The sequence below is a fragment of the Coturnix japonica genome, chromosome 8 (assembly GCF_001577835.2).
Source record: "Coturnix japonica isolate 7356 chromosome 8, Coturnix japonica 2.1, whole genome shotgun sequence".
In the NCBI taxonomy this organism is placed as follows: Eukaryota; Metazoa; Chordata; class Aves; order Galliformes; family Phasianidae; genus Coturnix; species Coturnix japonica.
Window position 1 is genome coordinate 5,733,253 of NC_029523.1, and position 19,815 is coordinate 5,753,067.

The window sequence follows — 19,815 nt, forward strand, 5'->3', positions numbered from 1 at the left end:
GATGCAGATGGCGGCAGGGAGGGGGTCCGTACCGATATGCGGAATGAGAACGGAACCCCCTCGGGAGAAGGGGACGCGTTGGGGCAGAAGGATCCATCGGAGCCCTCCGGAGCGGGGGGGGCAGAGCGCCGTGACTCCGGCAGCGGCGTTTGGAGAACGGCCTGGGAAAGGGATGGGGGACAGGGATGGGGTAAGGGATGGAACTAAGGGATGGGGGTAAGGGATGGGGCTAAGGGATGGGGTAAGGGATGGGGTAAGGGATGGGGGTAAGGGATGGGGGTAAGGGATGTGGTAAGGGATGGGTACAGGGATGGGTACAGGGATGAATACAGGGATGGGTACAGGGATGGGTACAGGGATGGGTACAGGGATGAATACAGGGATGAATACAGGGATGGGTACAGGGATGGGTACAGGGATGGGTACAGGGATGCCCTCCTGCCCGCAGGTCCCATTGCTCCGTGCGGCTCCTCCCGCCCCGCAGAGCAGCCCCTGGCCGGGCAGATCCGCTGCCGGGCTGTGTCAGTGCCCGGCCCCGCTCCCCGCGGGAGATCTGGGGGGTTTCGTCGTTCCCGCGCCCCGCTCACCGGCACCGACCGGCCCCAGCCCTTCGGCATCGCCCCGCTCTGCGTTGCCCCTCTGCTCTCGGCCGCTCACGGCCCGGCTGCCCGGCGCCATGTCCCGACAGCCCCATGTCGCGATATCTCCGTCCACGCTCCGCAGGTTCCGGACTCCCGGGGCGTGGCGCGCTCAGGCCCCGCCCCTTTCATTCAAGCCACGCCCACAACCACTACGCCCCGCCCCTTTCTGCCCTCAGGCCCCGCCCCCTAAGGCGTGCGGCGTGCGGTGATTGGCGGAGAGCGGCAGGCCCCGCCCCCGGCCCCCTGCGGGCGGTGACGTCAGGCGCGCTCCCCGCAGGGCAATGAATGGGAGGCGGGCGGAGCTGCCGGCACAGCTGCGGCACCGCAACGGGCCGCAACCGGCACCGACACCGACACCGACACCGACACCGGCACCGGCACCGGGACGGCTCGGCTCCAACTGGTGCTGCTCGTGTCCGGGGCCCGGCCCGCTGCCCTCTCCCTGCCCTCTTCTCTCCCCTCTTCTCTCCCCTCCGTCGCCCCCGGGCCAATAAAATGATGCAAAGCTCAGCGCTCGCTGCCGAAGGGGCTGTCAAGGGGCTGCCGGAGATCCTCGGGGTGCCGGTACAACGTAAGGACGCGTTTCTCTTCCCCGTTCCCTCCCCGTTGTCCCCCGGTCGCGTTTCCCACCCTTTCGTTTCCCCCCGTGTTCTGCTCGGTGAAGCCGGGGGGGCCCGTCGGGGCGGTCGGGGCGGCTGTGCGTGTGCACGGGGCTGCAGCGGTGCCCCCGCTGTCGCTGTATGTCGCGACACGAGGCCCCGAGCCTCCTCCGGTCTGTCGGTGCGAACATCCATCGGTACGTGCTGCAGAGCTACAGGTGGCGAGGAGCCGGGTGCCCCCCCCGGGAGGGCCGTGAGCGTCCGGCTGTATGCGGGGACACCGTGCGGGTGTAATGGGAGGGGGGGAGGGTGCGAGCAGTGCCGGTCTCGGTTCGGTTCTATTTGTTATCGTTGTTAGCGTTTATGATTCGCATTCGTGTTTATTATCGCCGTTATCATCGATTATTGCTTTCACGGTTCCCCCTCCCCCCACACCCCGTTCGTAAACGGTTCCGGAGAAGCGGAGCGTCCCGCTGTATCGGGGGGGTCCGGTACTGGGAGGGGGCAGTGCCCCATCCGCACCCCCAGCCCGATGTGGGGCTGTCTCTCTGCTTCTGCCCGCAGCAGGGAGCAGCGAACGAGATGTTCTTCTCGTGTATTTCAGCGCAACAAATCGGTGGTGAAATAGCGGTGTTTGTGCTGCCGAAGTTCCCGTGGTGCTGCTGGATGGGGGGGTGGAGGGGCTGCATGGGGCCGCCTCTCAGTGCGGGCTGCGGGGCTCCGTGGGGACTGGGGGGGTCAGCGGAGGCACCGTGTCGGAACCCCCCCATGCTATAGGGAAACCGTGAGGTGAGAAATAGGGGCATCAGTGCGGGGCCTCTGGCCGGGATCCGGAGACAGGGAGAGGGGCTGCTATCCCCTCCTCCCCCCCACCTCCCCCCAGGTCTGCTCTATCATTATAATAATATTTTATTCTTTTTATTTGGTTTTATTTTACCCCCCCCCCCCCCATCCCCATCCCCATCACGGCTCACAGCGATGAGCTCCCTTTGCCGTTCTCGTTTCCCATCGCTGTGAGATCGCATTTCTCGGCCCCCGCACCCGCACAGCTCCTTTCTGCCTTAACCCCGACATTCTGCATCGACTTCAGCTCAGCGTTGGGGAGCCGAGAGCTGCGGGGTGGGCCTATAAACCCCCCCACGGCCAGCGCTAATTGACACCCTCATTAACAGCGCTATTTCTTTAGGGGCAGGTGGGCAAACGTGCGGCAAAGCTTTTGCCGTACCCAAAGTAATGCCTAAAGCACCTTCCCGAAATAATAATTAATAATAATAACAATAATAAACGAATGCATCGATAGGGCGATCATGAGAAATAATAATAAGAAGAAGAAATAAGAGAGAAATCGATCTCTGTAGATGGAATAAAACCAACGGGCTGTGCTGCCAACTCGCAGTGCAGTGGGGGGGAGTGGGGCCGGATTGGCCCCTGTGTGTTTATATATATGTATGTATTTATATGTATATGTGTGTGAATATATATGTGTGTGTATATATGTGTGTGTATGCATGCATATATCCACATGCATACACACATGTGTATATACATGTGCATCTGTACGTGTGTTGATCTGTGTACACACAGATGCGTGTGTATATTTATCAGATCAAATGAAATGATCCGAACTACTGGAAAACAAACCTAAACACGCCTTTATTTCAATAGCTGTTTGTCCACGTTCCGATCTCTTTCCGGAGCTGTTTGGGGCAGATATGGCGATACACACCGCGGCTGGTTCCGTTCCCGACGCTCGGAGGTGCCGCTGCCTCCAGCGCTGCGCGTCCCCGCATGGCTGCGCCGGACGCGCTCCGTTCCCCCCCCCTCTCTTTCATCCGTCCGTGGGGATAACGCAGGGGGTTCTGTCTCCCCTCGTTGCCGTGGGGGGGTCCCGTGGGATCGGCGGCGTCTCCGTTCGGTGCCGTTTGTTGATGCCCCCCCCGGGGCTGGGGGTCACCCCGCTGCCCCACCGCCGGGCCCCGCCGCCTGCACCGCCCCGCTGCGATCGGCTGCTGCGCCCTTTGCCTTCACCCCTTTTTCTTTCCCCTTTTTCCTTTCCTCTCTCCTGCCATTATCGATCTTTTTTCCCTTATCGTTGCGTTTCTTTTGCCTTTTTCCTCCTCCCCCCCCTCCCCCCGTCCTTTTTTTTTTTTCCCCCCACTTTTCCTCCCATCCCTTCTTTTCATTTCCTTTTTTCGTTCTCTTTTGCTTTCTTTCCCCCTTTTATTTCTCTTTCCTTTCCCCTTCTTCTCCCATGTTAATTTCCTCCCTTCCCTTTAGTTTCTTCCTCTCCGTCCATTCATTTCCCTTTTCCTTTTCCGTTTTTCTTTTCCTTCTTTCATTTTTTTTGCCTTTTCCCCTTTAATTTTTTTACATTTCTTTTCTTTCTTTACCCTTTTATTTCCCCCTTCTCTCTGCTTCCCTTTCCTTCCCCCGTTTCTTATTTCCTTCCCTTTATTTCGTTTATTTCCTTTTCCTCCCTTCTTCCCTTTCCCTTTTTATTTTCCTTTCTGCCTTTTTCCTTCTTTTCTTTTCTCTTATTCTCTTTCTCCTCTTTTCTTCCTTCCTTTTTCTCCCTTCTCTTTTAGTTTCCTTTTTTTTCCTCCCTTTTCTTTCACATTTTCCGTTTTCATTTCCTCTCTTCGTTTCCTTTCCCCCCTTCTTTTCCTTTTCTCTTCTCCTCCCCTTTCTTTTCTTTTTCTCTGTTCCTTTCTTTTTTTCCATTCCATTTTCTTTTCCTCTCCTTCTCCCCCTTCCTCATTTCCTTTCCATTCCCCTTTTCTTTTCTTTTGCTCTTTTCTGTTTTATTTTCTTTCCCTCTTCTCTTTTCCTTTCTTCTCCCCTTCTCTTTCTCCCTTCGTTTTTCCTCCCTCCTTCCCTTTCCTTTTACCCTTCCACCTCTCCCCCCCTTTCCATTTTCCATTCCCGTTTTCCTTTCCATTTTCCTTATTTCCTTCTCATTAACCTTCCCCCTTCCCCTACTCTTTTCCTCCCCTTTTCCTTTCTCCAACCTCTTTTCCCTCCATCACCCTTCTCCCCCTCATTCTGCCCTTCTATCCCCTCCCCGTTTTCCTCTCTCCCCCCTTCCTTCCCCCCCACTCCCCATTTCTCCATCGGGGAACGCAGGAGCGCGATGCGACTCGCGGTGCCGCCGTTGCTGAGGCCGTTCTCCCCTCCATCCCCGCAGAGATCCCCCAGTGCGCAGGGTGCAGCCAACACATCCTGGACAAGTTCATCCTGAAGGTGCTGGACCGCCACTGGCACAGCTCGTGCCTCAAGTGCGCCGATTGCCAGATGCAGTTGGCCGAGCGCTGCTTCGCCAGAGCCGGCAGCGTCTATTGCAAGGAGGATTTCTTCAAGTGAGTACCGGGGGACGCTGCCCCGTCTCTCCTCCCCGTCCCTCCTACCGCGAGTTGCGATGGAGCCGTGAAATCCCCGATGCTGCTGCTCTCTCTGCCCGGCTCCGTGTGAGGGGGCACCGCTCCACTCCTCATTTCTTTCCTCTTTTATATTTAACCTTCCCCCCCTCACCACCACCTCCCCGTATTTATTTTTATGTTTTCATTTCTTTCCCCGCTTCCTTTTTACCCCTTTTTTCCCCATCCTTTTTATATTCACTCTGTGCTATGAGATGAACCTCCCTTCTTTTCACCGCTGCTTTCCCTCCTTGAGCTCATCCATCTCCCCGGCTGCCGCATGGAAGAACCAACAAACAGCCCATTTCCCACCCCCCACCTCTGCTCTCCCCCCATCCCCAAAATGAGCTTCCAAGCACACATGCTCTAGCCCTGTTTTCTGGCAGAATTTGGGGGTTTTCCTATGGGCTGATGCCTCATCTCCCATCCTTCATCCCCACCAACCCGCAGGATGTGGCCATAATCCTGTGTGGACCTTCCCAGCTCAGCAGAATGAAGGGGCTCAGCATGTTTTTCTGTGCCCTCCCCCTCACCCCCCCAGGAGCCCAATCCCATTGCCAGCCCAGGGGCACAGCAGCGTCAGCACCACATCCCCACGTCCCACTGTCGCAGCCACTGAAAATCATGGTGTGAAATGAAGCTGATGATCTCCAAGTCACTTACGGAGCTGGCCCAAAGGTGTGGGGATCGATGATATTGGCACTGGGAGCTCAATGGTGGGCTCATGTCAGGGTCCATGTAGATCATCCTGAGCTAATCAATAGCTTAGTGCCGTCACCTTTGGTTCAGCCATTGGTGGGGCCCAGGGTCTGCTCACCTGAAGTTCCTCTTCAATATCTTTGCATGTAGAATCATTAAGTGTGGGAAAACACCCAGATCCTGAAGTCCAGCCCCAACCCACCCCACTATCGACCTCACCCCTCAGTGCTGCATCTCCACAACCCCATAGCACCTTTGGGGATGGTGACCCCAATGCTCTCTGGGCAGCCCTTTCCTTGCACGCTCCTCCATACCTGCTCTGCACACCTTTGCAGCACGCCCCTGGCAGCCCACCCTGCTGGCACAGCACAGCACCGCCACGCTGTCATTACGGCGTAAGAGCCCCATCATTCTGCATTAATCTGGGATTCATCATGAGAGCGGGGCGGTGTAATTAATTTATTTGGTATTAATGTGGATGAAATATGTACTGTCCTTGCGGGGGAAATCAGGCAGCCTATAAGCATTAGTTAAAAGAACCATTAAACTCAACCCTTCCCCAGCTCCATTAGGGGCAGCCGCTGACGAAGATGAAGCCGCGCCGCGTGAGGTGTCAGCCGTAATTAGGCTGATGGCTGGGTTAACTCTGCCCCGCTGGCCGCTTGTCCTTGCAGGCGCTTCGGGACCAAATGCACGGCGTGCCAGCAGGGCATCCCCCCCACGCAGGTGGTGCGCAAAGCCCAGGACTTCGTCTACCACCTGCACTGCTTCGCCTGCATCATCTGCAGCCGGCAGCTGGCCACCGGCGATGAGTTCTACCTGATGGAGGACGGGAGGCTGGTGTGCAAGGAGGACTATGAGACTGCCAAGCAGAACGGTAGGACCTCGAGCTCGTGTTTTGTGGCCTCTGAGATTGTGTTTTACTGCCAGCGCTGCTCACGCCACACGTTTGCTCCCAGATGACTCCGAGGCTGGAGCTAAGCGGCCCCGCACCACCATCACGGCCAAGCAGCTGGAGACACTGAAGAATGCCTACAAGAACTCCCCCAAACCTGCCCGGCACGTGCGGGAGCAGCTCTCCTCTGAGACGGGGCTGGACATGAGGGTGGTGCAGGTGAGACCAAGGACAGGCCTCTGCACACAGCCCAGCACCAAAGGGCTTGGGTTGGGTTCCAGGTGCTGGGGTGCTGCGGTGATGTGATGCTGGATTGAAGGGGTGCAGGGATGCTTGGTTGTAGGGTGCATGGAAGCTGGGACGTGGGGTGCTCTGGTTCCTGCTGTGTGCAGATGCAAGGTTGAAACAATGCTGTAGTGCTGAGATGCAGAGGCATCAGACCACATGGATGCCAGAACTCTGGGACTGCTGGCATGCATGTTCCCATGGCTGGTAGGCTGCATCAGTGCTGTGATGCCATGGCAACGAGGTGCAGGTGTGCAGGATTACATGGATGCTGGGTGCCAGTGGTGCTGGGTTACATGGCTGCTGGACTGCTGGTGCACTGGGTTGCAGGGTTACTTGTTTGCACAGTACCTGCGTGTTGGGGAGCTGGCATGATGGGGCACAGAACTGTGGGGATCCTGGTGTGAGGGGATGAAGGGTTGAAGCGCAGATGTATTGATTTGCAGGACAGTTGCTTTGTACGGGAAGTGGGCTGCGTGACTGCTATGATGCCATGATAGTGCAGTGCAGAGGTGCCAGGCTGCGTGGGTGCTGTCATACTGGGGTATGCTGGGTTGCCAGGGGTGCTGGGGTGCATGGATGACGGCCTGCTGGAGCACTGAATTGCAGGGACACTCAGATGCGCAGCATTTGGGAGCTGGGGTGCTCAGGTGCTGGCATGATGTGGAGTTGTTGCAAGGATTCTGATGTGCAGGGATGCTGGTTTGTAGGGGTGCTGGGTTATATGGGGGCTGAGGCACTGGCATGTCGTGGTAATGGGGTGCAGGATTGCACAGGTGCTGGTATACTTGGTTAGACTGCTTGGTCACACAGCTGCCTGGGAGTTGGAGTGTCGGGTTGTGGGGGTCCCATTGCATGGGGACACGGGGATGGAGCAGTAATTGATGTCAGCTGCTGTGGCTGGGAGGTGCCGGCACACAGGGCGCTGGGATGCCAGGCTGCAAAGCCACCACAGACATCCCCATTGCCCCCATCCCCAGGTGTGGTTCCAGAACCGTCGGGCCAAGGAGAAGCGGCTGAAGAAGGACGCGGGGCGGCACCGCTGGGGCCAGTTCTACAAGAGCGTCAAGCGGAGCCGCGGGGCCGGCAAACTGGAGAAGGAGAGCTCGGCTGAGGACTGCGGGGTCAGCGACAGCGAGCTCAGCTTCCGCGGTGAGTGGGGCAGGGGGTGCGGGGCGGCGGTGTGCGGGGGTCCCCGTGCACGGCTGACGGCCCGTGCGCTCCGCTCCTTGTCCCTGCAGACGAGCAGATCCTCTCGGAGCTCGGCCACACCAACAGGGTTTACGGCAGCGTTGGCGACGTGGCAGGAGGACAGTTGCTGAACGGCGGCTTCGCCATGGACGGGACGGGACAGCCGTACCAGGACTTGCGGGACGGCAGCCCCTACGGGCTCCCCCAGTCGCCGTCGTCCATCTCGTCGCTGCCGTCCCACCCGCCCTTGCTCAACGGGTTGGACTACGCCATGGACGGCAGCATGGGGCTGGGGGCGCAGGGGGTGAGTCAGACGCTGCGCGCCATGGCCGGGGGGGGCCCCACCTCCGACATCTCCACGGGGAGCAGCGTCGGGTACCCAGACTTTCCCACCAGCCCGGCCTCCTGGCTGGACGATATGGATCACCCCCCTTTCTAAGCGCCGCTCGCCCCCCGCCCCGGCCCCCTGCGTGCTCCCCCAGCCCGCGAGAGCAGCGCCGGAGATGAGAGACGGTGCCAGGATTTCCTATGGGAAGAGGAACCGGAGGGATCCGCGGGGGCTCGGTGCCCGTCCTCGGGGCATCGGCGACGTCTGGGGCTCGGGGACGGGGCGGGTGCCTTTGGGTGTAAGCACAAGGGAGGTGCGGGCGCACAGCACGGCGAGGACGTCGGGGTCACCCCGCCTCGTCCCTCCTGGTCGGCGGAGAGCCACGCGTGCAGGAGGGGAGGACAATCAGGGACGGCAAAGCCCTTATGGCAGAAAGGTTCGTTTCAGAGCGTTTCTCCCGGCCCAGGGGCCGTGTTGGCTGCAGCGCTGGGCGGTGGGAGCGGGGCTGTCGCGCTGCGGCTGCAGGGCCGTGATTTATCCCCGGGCGTGCAGGAGTGCTTACGGTGCAGCGCTGCACCTCGCTGGCTGGAGGGGAGGGATTGCAGCAGGAAGAAAAGCCTCCGGGCTGAGAGGCCGAGGACGCGGCCAAGCTGGGGCTGGGATACGGAGAAAGATGATGGGGAGAGCGGGGTGAGCCTCTGCTGCGGGATATTGCAATAACATTCCCCAAAAGCTCGGGGTTGTGCGTGGTCGGTGGCGTTTGGTGACAGCAGGCTGTGCTGGCTGCTGCCCGAGGCCGAAAGCAAAGGGAATTACAAGTAAACTTGAAATCAAGCATGCGGGCAGAATGTCCCCCAGCTGGGTGTGTTGGTGCTGCAGGGCTGCCCAGCTGTACCTGTGTGCCCTCAGCCGCGCTCCCCCCGGTGCTGCTCTGTGCCAAGCCCCAGCCCCCGGGTGGCACAGGGAAGGGACACGAGGGGGGGGCTGTCCCTGCAGCAGTCCCTGCTTGCTCACCATTCCCATCCGATGCAGCCAAACGTCCTCCCCTCCCCTTGTAAATGTTGTACAGTTCCAGAAAGTGAGAGTCTTGTTTGCTGGGAAGATGGGAGGGGGGGAGGGGTGAGGGTGGGAAAAGAAAACAATAAAACAATTTAAAGAATAAAATCTTATTTATTGCCACGTCTTTGGGGAGACACGTCCCCACACCCTGTCCGTGGGATGCTGCTTTGTACCTTGCCTCCTGTGCCATGGCATGAGCTGTGTACGGTCCCTGGGCACACAATGTCAATAAATTCGGGACTCACCTGCAGCTGCTGTCTCTGGGCTCTTCTTCCCTCTGGGGGAGCAGCGGCATCGCCTGCTCTGTCCCCCCTTGGGGCTGTTTGCAGCCCCCTGGGTAATTTAGGTGAGGTGAAGCCTGTGGTCCCTCAGGTCAGGATGGAGATGGAGTGGTTGTGGCTTGTCCCATTGGGCTGTGGATGAGCTGACAGCAGCCCCAGCACCCTGACATGGAGCTGGTACATCTCCATGCTTTGCAGTGAGCACTTCCATCTCTGCCACTGCCCCCCTGTCACCCCAAGGGGCTGTCCCAAGGTTTGGGGACCTCAGCTCTGTGCAGGCTCAGGTGCTGGGGGCTGAGCCCGGCCGTGAGCACCGGTGTGTTGGCTTTTATATATTTTAATCATTTTAACATTTAATGCTTCTCAATTAAAGTGATTTCCTGGAGTAGATGCCAAGCTTAGCCCGAATGCACATTAACCACTTTCTGTATCGGTAGTTAAAGGCACCGGGGGATTTAAGCAGCAATCCGCAGGGCTGTTGGGGAAAGGTTTGGCTGAATAAAGCAGATTATAAACAATAATAAATGTCTTGCTCATTTTTACCCCCCTCCTGCTTTTTTTTTTTGGTTTGGAAAGGCTCCAAACTCACAAACAGACCTAAAGTGCTATAAACATCTCCAGGGCTGCGCGCTGAGCCCCCCAACATGTGCTCCCTAATAGCAGGGGCCTCAATGCTTCTGTCCCAGCTTTAAGAGGGTGTTTTATTACCCACTGAGCCCAAGTTCCCTTCACATTATGGGCTACGTGAGGTACAGCTGGTTGGTCCCCCTTGCCTTCCCACCAGGTGCTCAGTCAGGCTGTGAATTAGCATTTTGGCTGCTGTGGGTTTGCTGATGCACCTCTAGGCTGTCCTGGGTGCATCCAAAGTGATGCAGCAGCCTGGCTTGTCCTTGCCATTGACCCAACACCTCCTGCAAGGGCTGGAAGGGACCCTAAGTGTTGGAATCTGCTGAGGAAAAGCACAAGGGAATGTACAGCCCACGGATGTAGAACAGAGGATGGCACCTCCCATCCCTACAGCCCCCCAGGAACCAAGCTGCTCATTCATGTTGGAGAAGACCTTTAGATCACCCCATCCCCACTGTGCCCACTGACCACATCCCTCAGCGCCCTCATGTTCCTCCCTGCAAGAGAAGCAGGCAGAGACACTGTCCCAACACTGTGCTTATTTTATTTATAATAATTTTGCTTGGACCCAAGAGAAAAAAAAACCCCAAACCCTAAATGGTAACACAACCCCACGGCCCTGGCCGTGCCAGCAGCCCTCCCCAGCAGCGTGCACTAAAACACAGGTCCCATTCCCAGCCCTGTGCCCGCTCCCTCCCCTGGAATACTGCAAGATGTCAGAGCATGCAAAACCCTGACCCGAAGCCTTGGAGGAGAGCAGGGCTTTGCTGCACGATGGTACCCATCCAGCCTCATGCCACGGCTACACCTTGCCCGCTGTGTGCTGCTGCAGGGCCGAGGTGATGGCCTTACAGTCTGTCACCTCCTCTGGCAGGCAGCCCTCCTTGTCCCGCAGCGTGGGGTCGGCCCCGGATTGCAGCAGCAGCTCCACAATGTCGGAAAACTCACAGGCAGAGGCTGTGGGAAGGAGAGAGAGCAGGGTTAGGCCTCGGCCCTGGGCTGATTCCTGCCGGATCGGTGCCTCTTTGGTTTTAATTACAGTTCAGGTCCTTTTGCAGTAGAACCAACTAACTCTTTTTTCGCCGTTCAATGTTGTAAGCTGAGGATCTTTTGCATTACTCGGCAGTTTTACGCTGACCTGAAGCGACGAGTGGCAAAGTTTAATTAAAATAAAGGCAACGTGTGATTGAAGCTTATATAGAGCAGGATAAAAAGGAGGAAGAGAAGGGGATGATGCAAATCTGAAGGTTGGCAACCCAATGGTCTTTGAGGTGCCTTCCAACCTGAGCTGTCCTGTGGTTCTGCCGTTCTATGATGAAGCAGGAGCAGCAGGGATGTGGGAGAGACCAGAGAGGACACGTCCCAGGGTGGCTGCAAAGAGGGGATTTCCATGGGTGTCATAGAGCTGCTGCCCAACCCTATAAGCACGGTGCCCATCCTCGCCCTGCTCCTGTGCGCCCTGGCTGGTGGCCATGTCCCCATGGGGGCCGTGTCCCCACAGAGCAGCCCCACCAGCAGATTTATGGCACCCTGGGCACCTCTATTTGTCAAGGGCCGGAGCGGCGCTCCTGACACCGGCACGGATGAAGATGAATTTCCATCCAGCGCAGTTCACCCAGCGACTCCATTAATCCTCAGGGTTCGGATGATGAATTTCTTTCTCTCTCCTATTTTCTTTTTTATTTATTTCCCCTCTGTTGTCCCCTCCCTCCGCCCTGCCACCGCACCGAGCTGAACAGATGGCTCTTTCCAAGGAAGACGGAGCGCCCGTGAGGACGCACAGCCTGCCCACCGCGCAGCCACGTGGCCGCCAGCGCTCCGAGAAGCCTTGATTTCCTCTGGGAGCTGCAGTGGGATGAGTTCAGTATTCCCAGTGGGTGGGAGGATGGATGGATGGAGGCGAGGAGATGGGAGGCTGCGAGGCCATTTAGCAGGACCTGGCTCCCAAAGGCGAGCAGAGCCTTCGGGATGAGGCTGAGCGCTGGCCTCCGCTTAACCTCCGATTAAACCCAGGGTCAGCAGCGGGCAGGAGGAGGCAGAATTTATCACCCGGCGCAGCCCGCGGTTCGAGACCGGCTGTAATCAGGAGAGCTGTCGCCACAAGGACAGCTGTCAGGCCACGCTTGCTCGTAAAAAGGGATGGCTGCACCCTAAAAGCAGCCTCTCGTGGGGGTTAACCCTTCCTGGAAAGTCCTCCAACAAAAAGGGAGGCCTCGTTCTGCTCAGCAGCAGCCCCTCGTGCCTGTGGTGCAGTTAATAACTGGTTATAAAGTGCTTACATCAGGGCATCTTCAGCAAGTCTCAGTTTTAGGCCGCTCAGATCAGAACAATGAACTCAAGGCTGTGTTTGAGATTTGGGAGGTGTGTGAGCAGATCTGCAGTGGAATGGGATGGGAGCATTGGCACCCGTGGGTTTGGCACCTGGAGAGGTGTCCCAAAGGCTGATAGGGTGGATAAGAAAAACAGCTGCGGAAATAATGTCAGTTAAACCAGTCATTCACCAAAAAGAGCAGCACTGACACAACACAACACATTTCCCACATCAGCCAGAACACTAAGAAGTTGACAAATGAAGCATCCTACAGGAAAGATCACACAGGGACCATTCATACGTTATTGTAATCACAGCCCTGGTTCAGGGGCCTGGGAATCTGGCCGTTTAGATCCAGACCCAAATGCTGTGCCTCAGACTGATGGACTACAGAGCAATATTGCCATCCTGCTAACGTCCTTGTGGAGAGATCAGAGAGAGGCACAAACACTTCAGAATGACAAGTGTGCTCTTAATTACACAGTGACAGCCACCGAGAGAGAGGATAAAATCATAACTGGACATGCCTTAATTTTGGAACAAATTACCATGGAGATTAAATATTTTTTTCCCCTATTCCCTGCATATCAGCACTGTGTGTGTCACTTACGGCTCTCTATGTTTCTCATTTAGAGGTAGAACACTCTTTCAATTAAAAGGAATGCTATAAAATCTCCTATTTAATTAGCACGTAGCTGCAGGAGTGACACAAGCTGTAACTTCACTCTGCTTGGTTTGCTAGTAGATCCTCTGTGCTTCCAGCTGGCACCAAACTGGTTTGTAAGCAGGACACCCAGAGGTTAGCATCACACTGCTCATGGGCTTTGCCACCGGGTAATCAGATCCATCCTTCCTACTAATGCTGCTGCTGAAATTTGCTTTCTGTACGGAGGTGATTTGCTCCAGCTGCAAATCCATCCTGCTAAGAGGGAACAACCGTGCTGAAGGGCAGCTTACCATAATGGAGTGCAGTCTGGCCTTCCCCATCCTGAAAAACAACAAGACTTGATGTTAGAGGTGTAAGCAACGCCGTGGGGACAGAAGCAAATTCCAGCCTTAAATAAATATGGTGAATCACAGCAATACTTTAACTGATCAACAGCCCCGTACACCCAGCTATCTAGCAGCCAGGCTTTGAATCAGCATCTGCCATCAATCCGTATTGATGGGTAATCAATACCTACCCACGCACCGGAGCGCGTGGAGCACGTCATGGCACAGGGATCATTCAGTTCACAGCGTTATCACTTCCAGCTCATAAAAATGAAGGATTTCAGCCCCACACCCTTACTTTGGGACCCTCAGTGCACCTGTGGAGATGCCTACTGAGAGCTTCTTTGCAAGCACAGCCTTGGATTGTTATTCAAGACACAGGTGAGGCACATGAGTGCTTATACAGCTCAACACACAGGGAATAAAAGCTCTTTCCCCCCCACACTGAATTCATCTTACGTCCCTGCTGTTCAGAACTCAGGTCTGTACAATGGTGAACAATGGTGTACAAGGCTGAAGTCATTTCTGGAGTCCTTCTTGTCTGCAGGTGAGGAAAGGAGCACCACAACCACAAGGAATGAGGGCTGTGACACACGTGGGGAGCTGGGATACGTGTTGTGGGGCTGGGTGATGAGCTCCCACACTTTGGGGTGCACGCCCCATCCCCAGCAGCACAGCCCTGGGCATCTCCTGCTCCTGCAATAGGGACAGGTGAAATAACAGACGGGAAGAATTACTGTCCCCTTTGCTTTCACTGCCCCATTGGGATTAGCCTCTAATTCAGCTCCTCGCCTCCTTAATGTATTTGCATCTGTTTATGTAGACTTAAGTTTTTAATTACCATCATCTTTGGGATTAAGGTGCAGATTCAACAGCCCGCTGGCAAAAGGGGAAAAAAAGAACAGGAAAACAGGCAGAAATCACCCAGAAAACTGCTCTGATAGACTGCTGTTTCCTAAGCCTGGTGATATCAAAGGCTTTAAGCACAGCCAGCTGGAAACCAGGAAGGAGTTGTGCTGCAGGGTGAGATGCTCTGCACCGACCTGGAGCGGGGCGGGAGGAGAGGCGGGCAGCGCGGATGAGTTATTGGAGAAGCAGAGTTAAAATATGCAGGGTGTGTGAGTGCTGGGGGATGGGAGGAGAGCTCTGCATCGCTGCCATCAAAATTGGAGCCAACAACAACAAGATGAAAGGCAGGTGGATGGGACTGGAGGTGCACAACGGGACCTGGGCACCCTGACGGCGATCCCTGTCTGGAGGATGGCTCAGAGGGTTGGTCCAGGAATGCTCCAGACATTTGTTCCTCTTCCAAAGGCTTGTGTGAAACATTGCTGCTTCAGCAGAGCTGTGCCGGCGGGGCTGGCGAGCCCTTCGTTTCAGAGCTGGCATTTATTAGTTGGAGAAAAGAGCAGGACCCAGCACACACAGTGCATCTCTCCAACCCCAATGCCATTAAGAAAATAGACAGATTATTAATCCAGCGTTATGCAAACGTTGTTTACACTTTATTTACACCAGATTTTTTTTTCCCCTGTGAGCCTGACCGCTGGCCAGGTGCCATTTGTTCTACTTCTCCAATGCGATGCTATTTGCTTCTGTTTGCTCCCTGACAAATTTTAATCCAGGGAAATTCTTCCCCACTGAAACCCATGGGGATATTGGTTGGTTTAGATTATAGAAAGCACTGAGTCAGAGGGGGCATTTGTATGGCTGCTGTCACGGCTGCTCCATCAGTTCCTTCCTAACTGTGAATACAGAACGTTAGGTAATCCCAAGTGCTGGTGGCCTTAAGGGCAAGCCAAAAGAAGTTAGAAACATGCTTGTGTTCTGACAGAGCTACAGGAGCGCATGGAGTCTGTCCTGCAGCAACTGCCTCTTTGGGAACCACTGTATCACAGCCCATAGCAGGACTGGCTGGGCCAAGAACTTAAGAACAAATGTCCACATTCACTGAAAGCATCAAAACAAAGATGCTGCCAAATGAGCCGCACATCCCACAGCCCAGGTCTGTGACAGATGTCTCTCGATGAAAATCCAGCTACTGGTGGGCAACTTATTGGATAACAGGATTGCACCGTGCTCCTGAGAAATTTAAGTGAGAGAAATGAGAGAAGATGGACCAAGTGCAGATGGACCAACTGCCTTATCCGTTAAGTGGTGCTATGGCTCCTGCACGCCAATTCTGTCCCATAAGAGAGGATTATATCAGAGCTTCCATCCTGCTGCTTGCTCCTTGGGAATTTCTGCTCCCTGCTGTACCTGAGATGAGGATTATGGAGCTATGGAGGTGTGGGAGAGCCTTGGTCAAGCCAAGATGGAAAACAACACACACAGTAACCCTTCCTCCTGATGGACGGTGCACACACTTATTTTTTAAGGTATTCTTCCCCTCTCATTGCTGTTTATCCCTGTTTGTTCATGGGACATTTAAGGGAGCTCCTACTTGCAGCTCCCAATACTGGCAGGGATCACAGATAAGAGCGATGCAGAGATAAGAGTGTTTAACAGCTCGGGTTCAGCAGCGTGGATGGGCAACAGAGATAAATATTTACACGAGGTCTTTAGAAGGTGAGTGAATAAGAGGGCTGGAATTATACAGACTCTGACCAAGCACTGGTGCTTAGGAGCTGTGAATATAAATCTCTGCAGCCTCACGACGCAGGCTCACTCAAACCAGGGATATAAAGAATAGCAAGAAAATACTTCCCTGAGCAACGTGGGCTGACACATCCAGCCTGAAATCCACCGGACAGCTCAGAGGATGGCCCTCCACGGCCTTTCTTTTCATTTTCATGCTTCTGTGGCTCACAGCAGTCGGGGTTTTGGGCACGTGCCATTAACACATGCAAAATGAATGTTTGTACAGTTGAGGTGCTGGATGAGTGAATCACTGTGGGTGTAGTGCTGGCATTCCAAAGCTGTGCTTCAGTTTGGGATCTGATGTTCTTTAAGGTCTCAGTGTTATACCAGTGTGCACCCACACATACACACTGATGTTTAATTGGTTCCTGATTCTCAAAGCAAGACCGGTGACCCCAAGTTGAGGAACAATACCACCTAACAGCAGGTTGCAAATTACCCAGACAGGGCTTGGGTATCTCACCATAATAAAATGGTGAATAAAATAAAACCCATTTAATCTTGCATGCAGGTAGGCTTGGCAGTGTACTGAGACCACTCCTGGCACTGAGATGCCCCTCTTTCCTTCCATGTCAAGGCACGGGGCAGACATCCCTGGGGATGGGAGGTGCTAGACAGATCTTTATCATCACCTCTCCATCCCTTCTCTAAAGCCTATCACCAGGCTATCACAGGTCTATCTCCTAAGTGCCTCCCAGATAAATTAGACCTGCATAGAGAAGCAATTATTACATTTCTAATGGTATGGACCCTTACAGCACAATCTCCTACTGAAAGGCAAAGGAAATTGCATTAGCTTTTGTTTGATTCAACGTTATGATGGAAGGAGGAGGGGTGCAGAAGCCCTTTAAAACCAAGCTTAGGAGCTGAGGTTCCTTCTCTTCAGGGACTCCTTACTCCTACCTATGGCCTGAGCGTCCTGCTTCATTCAGGTGCTGTAACACGAAGGTGCCCTCTACTTCCAAAGCCAGGTGTAAGAAATCTCAGGGAGCACCTGATACCCAGGAGCTTGCTCTCCCTGGAAGCCTGCCCTTGCTAATGCACCCAAACCCACTGGCCTTGAGAGTTCAGAGGGCCAGCGTGACGCTAATCCCTCATCGCCCTACTTTCCAACTGGTGCTGCACCTACATTTCTACGTGTGATTTCAATAGGATTTATCACATCCACACCACCATCAGCATCTAGTGCTTTTGGTACTGCCACTGCCTCAATATCCCCGTGCAGAAGGGGATGTCCTTGATTGCAGAACAAATTTTCACCCCAATTTGCTCTTGGTGCCCTGAGCACAGCTGGGTGTTTGTACAGATGTGCTTATAGGTTGCCCCAGATAATGTTTGCTGCCGTCTGTTGCCTCCAGAATCAGGTGTTGTCATCCCTGTGTGTTAGTGTGATACAATTGTGTCAGCATAAGACAAAAGCTGTTGGGATGCCCCGGGCTTCCTCATCCCATCCCAAGAACAGGGATCAAATCCGGGTCTGGAAGGAGCCAGCCTTCCCCAAAGCTACCTTGAAGGCTGCAAGCAGGATGGCCCAAAGCTGCTCCTTCTCTTACCTTTAAAGTCAAACATTGCCAAGATACTAAAATATCCCTTCTCTGGGTGCTTCCCTGCCCCCCTCCCCACATAAAAGTTCCTTACTCCCTGTTCTGCTCTCGTGCTGCTTTATCACTTTAGCAAATACCTGGTTATTTAAGGGGCAGGATAAATGGGCTGAGACAGCTTTCCTATCCCCAATTCACTAGGGAACGCTTGGAAATTCCACCTGACACCAGGACCGAGCTCTGCTCTTAAACAATCTCCCGTCTGATCCGATTGTTCCCCAGTGGGGAGGCAGGCTGCAGCTCGCTCAAGAGTCATTGATTGGATTAACAGCCTAATTCCCAACAGATGAATAGAATACTGATGTCTTGTCAGCCCACATCATAGAAGGAAAACACAATCTGCTTCTACAGCCCCGAAATTTAACCCTTTGCTTCCCCCTTTACCCCCACCCCCCACAGTGCACAAGGGTCCGGCACTTCCAGCCCAAGATCCTTCCATTTGCATGACAAAAGCTCTATTAACCTTTGGGACAGTTGGCCCAGCCAACCCAGTGCTGGGGGCTCAGGTGTTATTCTTCATGAGGTTGGTTTTGTAAGAAGCTACGGAAGAGATTTATAACGGGACCTTCACTTGTTCCCTATTTTACAACCTGTCCTTAAAGGAAAGACTGTGTGCTTCACCCTAAGTGGTGCAAAATTCATTAGTTCAACAATATTTATCCTAAAACACAGTGGGATTGAGCATTTCTGCTGTACATCACTCAGCTGTGCCTCTGTCCTAGCTGGGATGCCCAGTGATCAACCAACCCCACCTCGCAGAGCTCCTAATGGAGACATTAATGTTTCCTTACCTCATAGAAAGACTGTGATCAGAAATTAATTGCTATTGGTCAAACGTTCACTGCTGGAAGAGGAGGGCTGTGTGCATATTAAAGAGATTCTCCCAGAAAGAAGTATCTATGAACTCCTTGGCTCTACCCCCTTTTATTTCCTTGCTCAAGGAGTAAGAATAAATAAAACCCATACCATTTTAGGAAGCACGTTCAGAACAACCTATGTTTTAAATATCATTGGCATCCAACATGCTCTGGGTTCTGTTGCCTTCCTTCCCATACAAAGAAGTGCCCTAAGGTCTAAGTAGGGTTGGCTTCCCACCCCTTCTGCATTCTTCCCACCTCTGCAAAGCACATTGTGGGTCAACTGAGAGTGCCCAGCTTGGGTAATATTTGCATTTTATAGCTCCCATGAACAGTGGTAACATCCCCTCCATTACTCTTTAATTCTAAAAGAGCTAATTAGCCCAGACATAGCAGACAAAGTGTGTGAGGATAGCTACCTGCATCCTTTGTTTTTTCCCTTCCAGCAGCACCTGTTAGCCATGATCATCTTCCAGACTGTCATTTCACAACACTAATATGCATACAAAAGGCTGAGCAAACAAAGCTTTCTGTTTGGGTCCTTTGGCCACCCCTTCAGAGGTGCTCCTTGTTCAAAGCATGGGCAGTCAAAAGCCAACAGGCTGCACCTAAGCAAACAATTAGCGAGCGACGCTGTGCCGAATCAAACAATTCAATTAATGTGCTGTCAGTGCTGCTATTTTAAAGCCTAATTATTAGCTCCCTTGGCAATTTGATACCATAATGTTTCATTTTCATCCCGGATTGAACTGCGCTACGAAGGCAATAAATAAATAAGCGGAGTGACCCCTGCCCAGCCCATCCCTGCGCTGTAATATGGCTGCGTTGTGTATTCCCGAATCCAGGTTAAGGATGGGGACTGGGGCAGTTGTGCCCTGGAACCAGCAGACTGCAGGTTTTATAAATACATACAGAAATAATTAAAATCTAAGGGGTTTAGAAGGGTTAATCTCCTTTAAATAATCTCTGCCACAAAGCCTGTAAAGTCACTGCTGGCGCCGTGCCTGCGTGGGACCGGCTGTCGGAGCTCAGGGCAGCACGTGTGGGCTGGGACACAGCCCCAGCACGCTGCTGATGCTATAAGCACAGAGATACATGTCCAGCAGCAAGGTGCTGTGCTGCTCTGTTTGGCTGGGCCTGTTGGGATGTCAAGGATTGTGTTGAGAAGAATGTAAAGGGACTCACGACCTCTTGTCCTATGAAGGGCTGAGCCCACAACCAGAAGTGGCCAAGATGTTGCATCTCTGTCAGCTGTAATAGCATCAGAGGTACCACCCTGTGTTTCACCACCACCTCTTCAAGTGCTAGTTTTAAAGCCAATGGCTGAGTGGTCATTAGAGGAAAAAAAAAGAAAAAACAAAGGCAAAGCACACAAAGCAACCCTGTGGAGGTAGA

At 54.0% G+C, this 19,815-nt stretch overlaps 2 protein-coding genes across 2 annotated transcripts in view; one reads left to right on the forward strand and one right to left on the reverse strand.

Annotated features, from left to right (window-relative positions):
* The first annotated feature begins 976 nt into the window (after positions 1-976).
* On the forward strand, positions 977-9,900 carry LHX4 (LIM homeobox 4). The gene is made up of 6 exons (XM_015869780.2): positions 977-1,212; positions 4,425-4,596; positions 6,027-6,229; positions 6,312-6,466; positions 7,513-7,684; positions 7,774-9,900. The coding sequence occupies exons 1-6, from the start codon at positions 1,137-1,139 to the stop codon at positions 8,160-8,162; spliced, it is 1,167 nt and encodes a 388-aa protein (XP_015725266.1). The 5' UTR covers positions 977-1,136; the 3' UTR covers positions 8,163-9,900.
* A 642-nt stretch (positions 9,901-10,542) lies between these two features.
* ACBD6 (acyl-CoA binding domain containing 6) overlaps positions 10,543-19,815 on the reverse strand; it is a 59,352-nt gene continuing 50,079 nt past the window's right edge. The window contains exons 7-8 of the mRNA XM_015869782.2: positions 13,287-13,317; positions 10,543-10,975 (exon numbers count right to left, since the gene is read on the reverse strand). Coding sequence (XP_015725268.1) covers positions 10,821-10,975; positions 13,287-13,317 — 186 coding nt within the window. The 3' untranslated portion in view covers positions 10,543-10,820. The remainder of the gene's footprint in view (positions 10,976-13,286; positions 13,318-19,815) is intronic.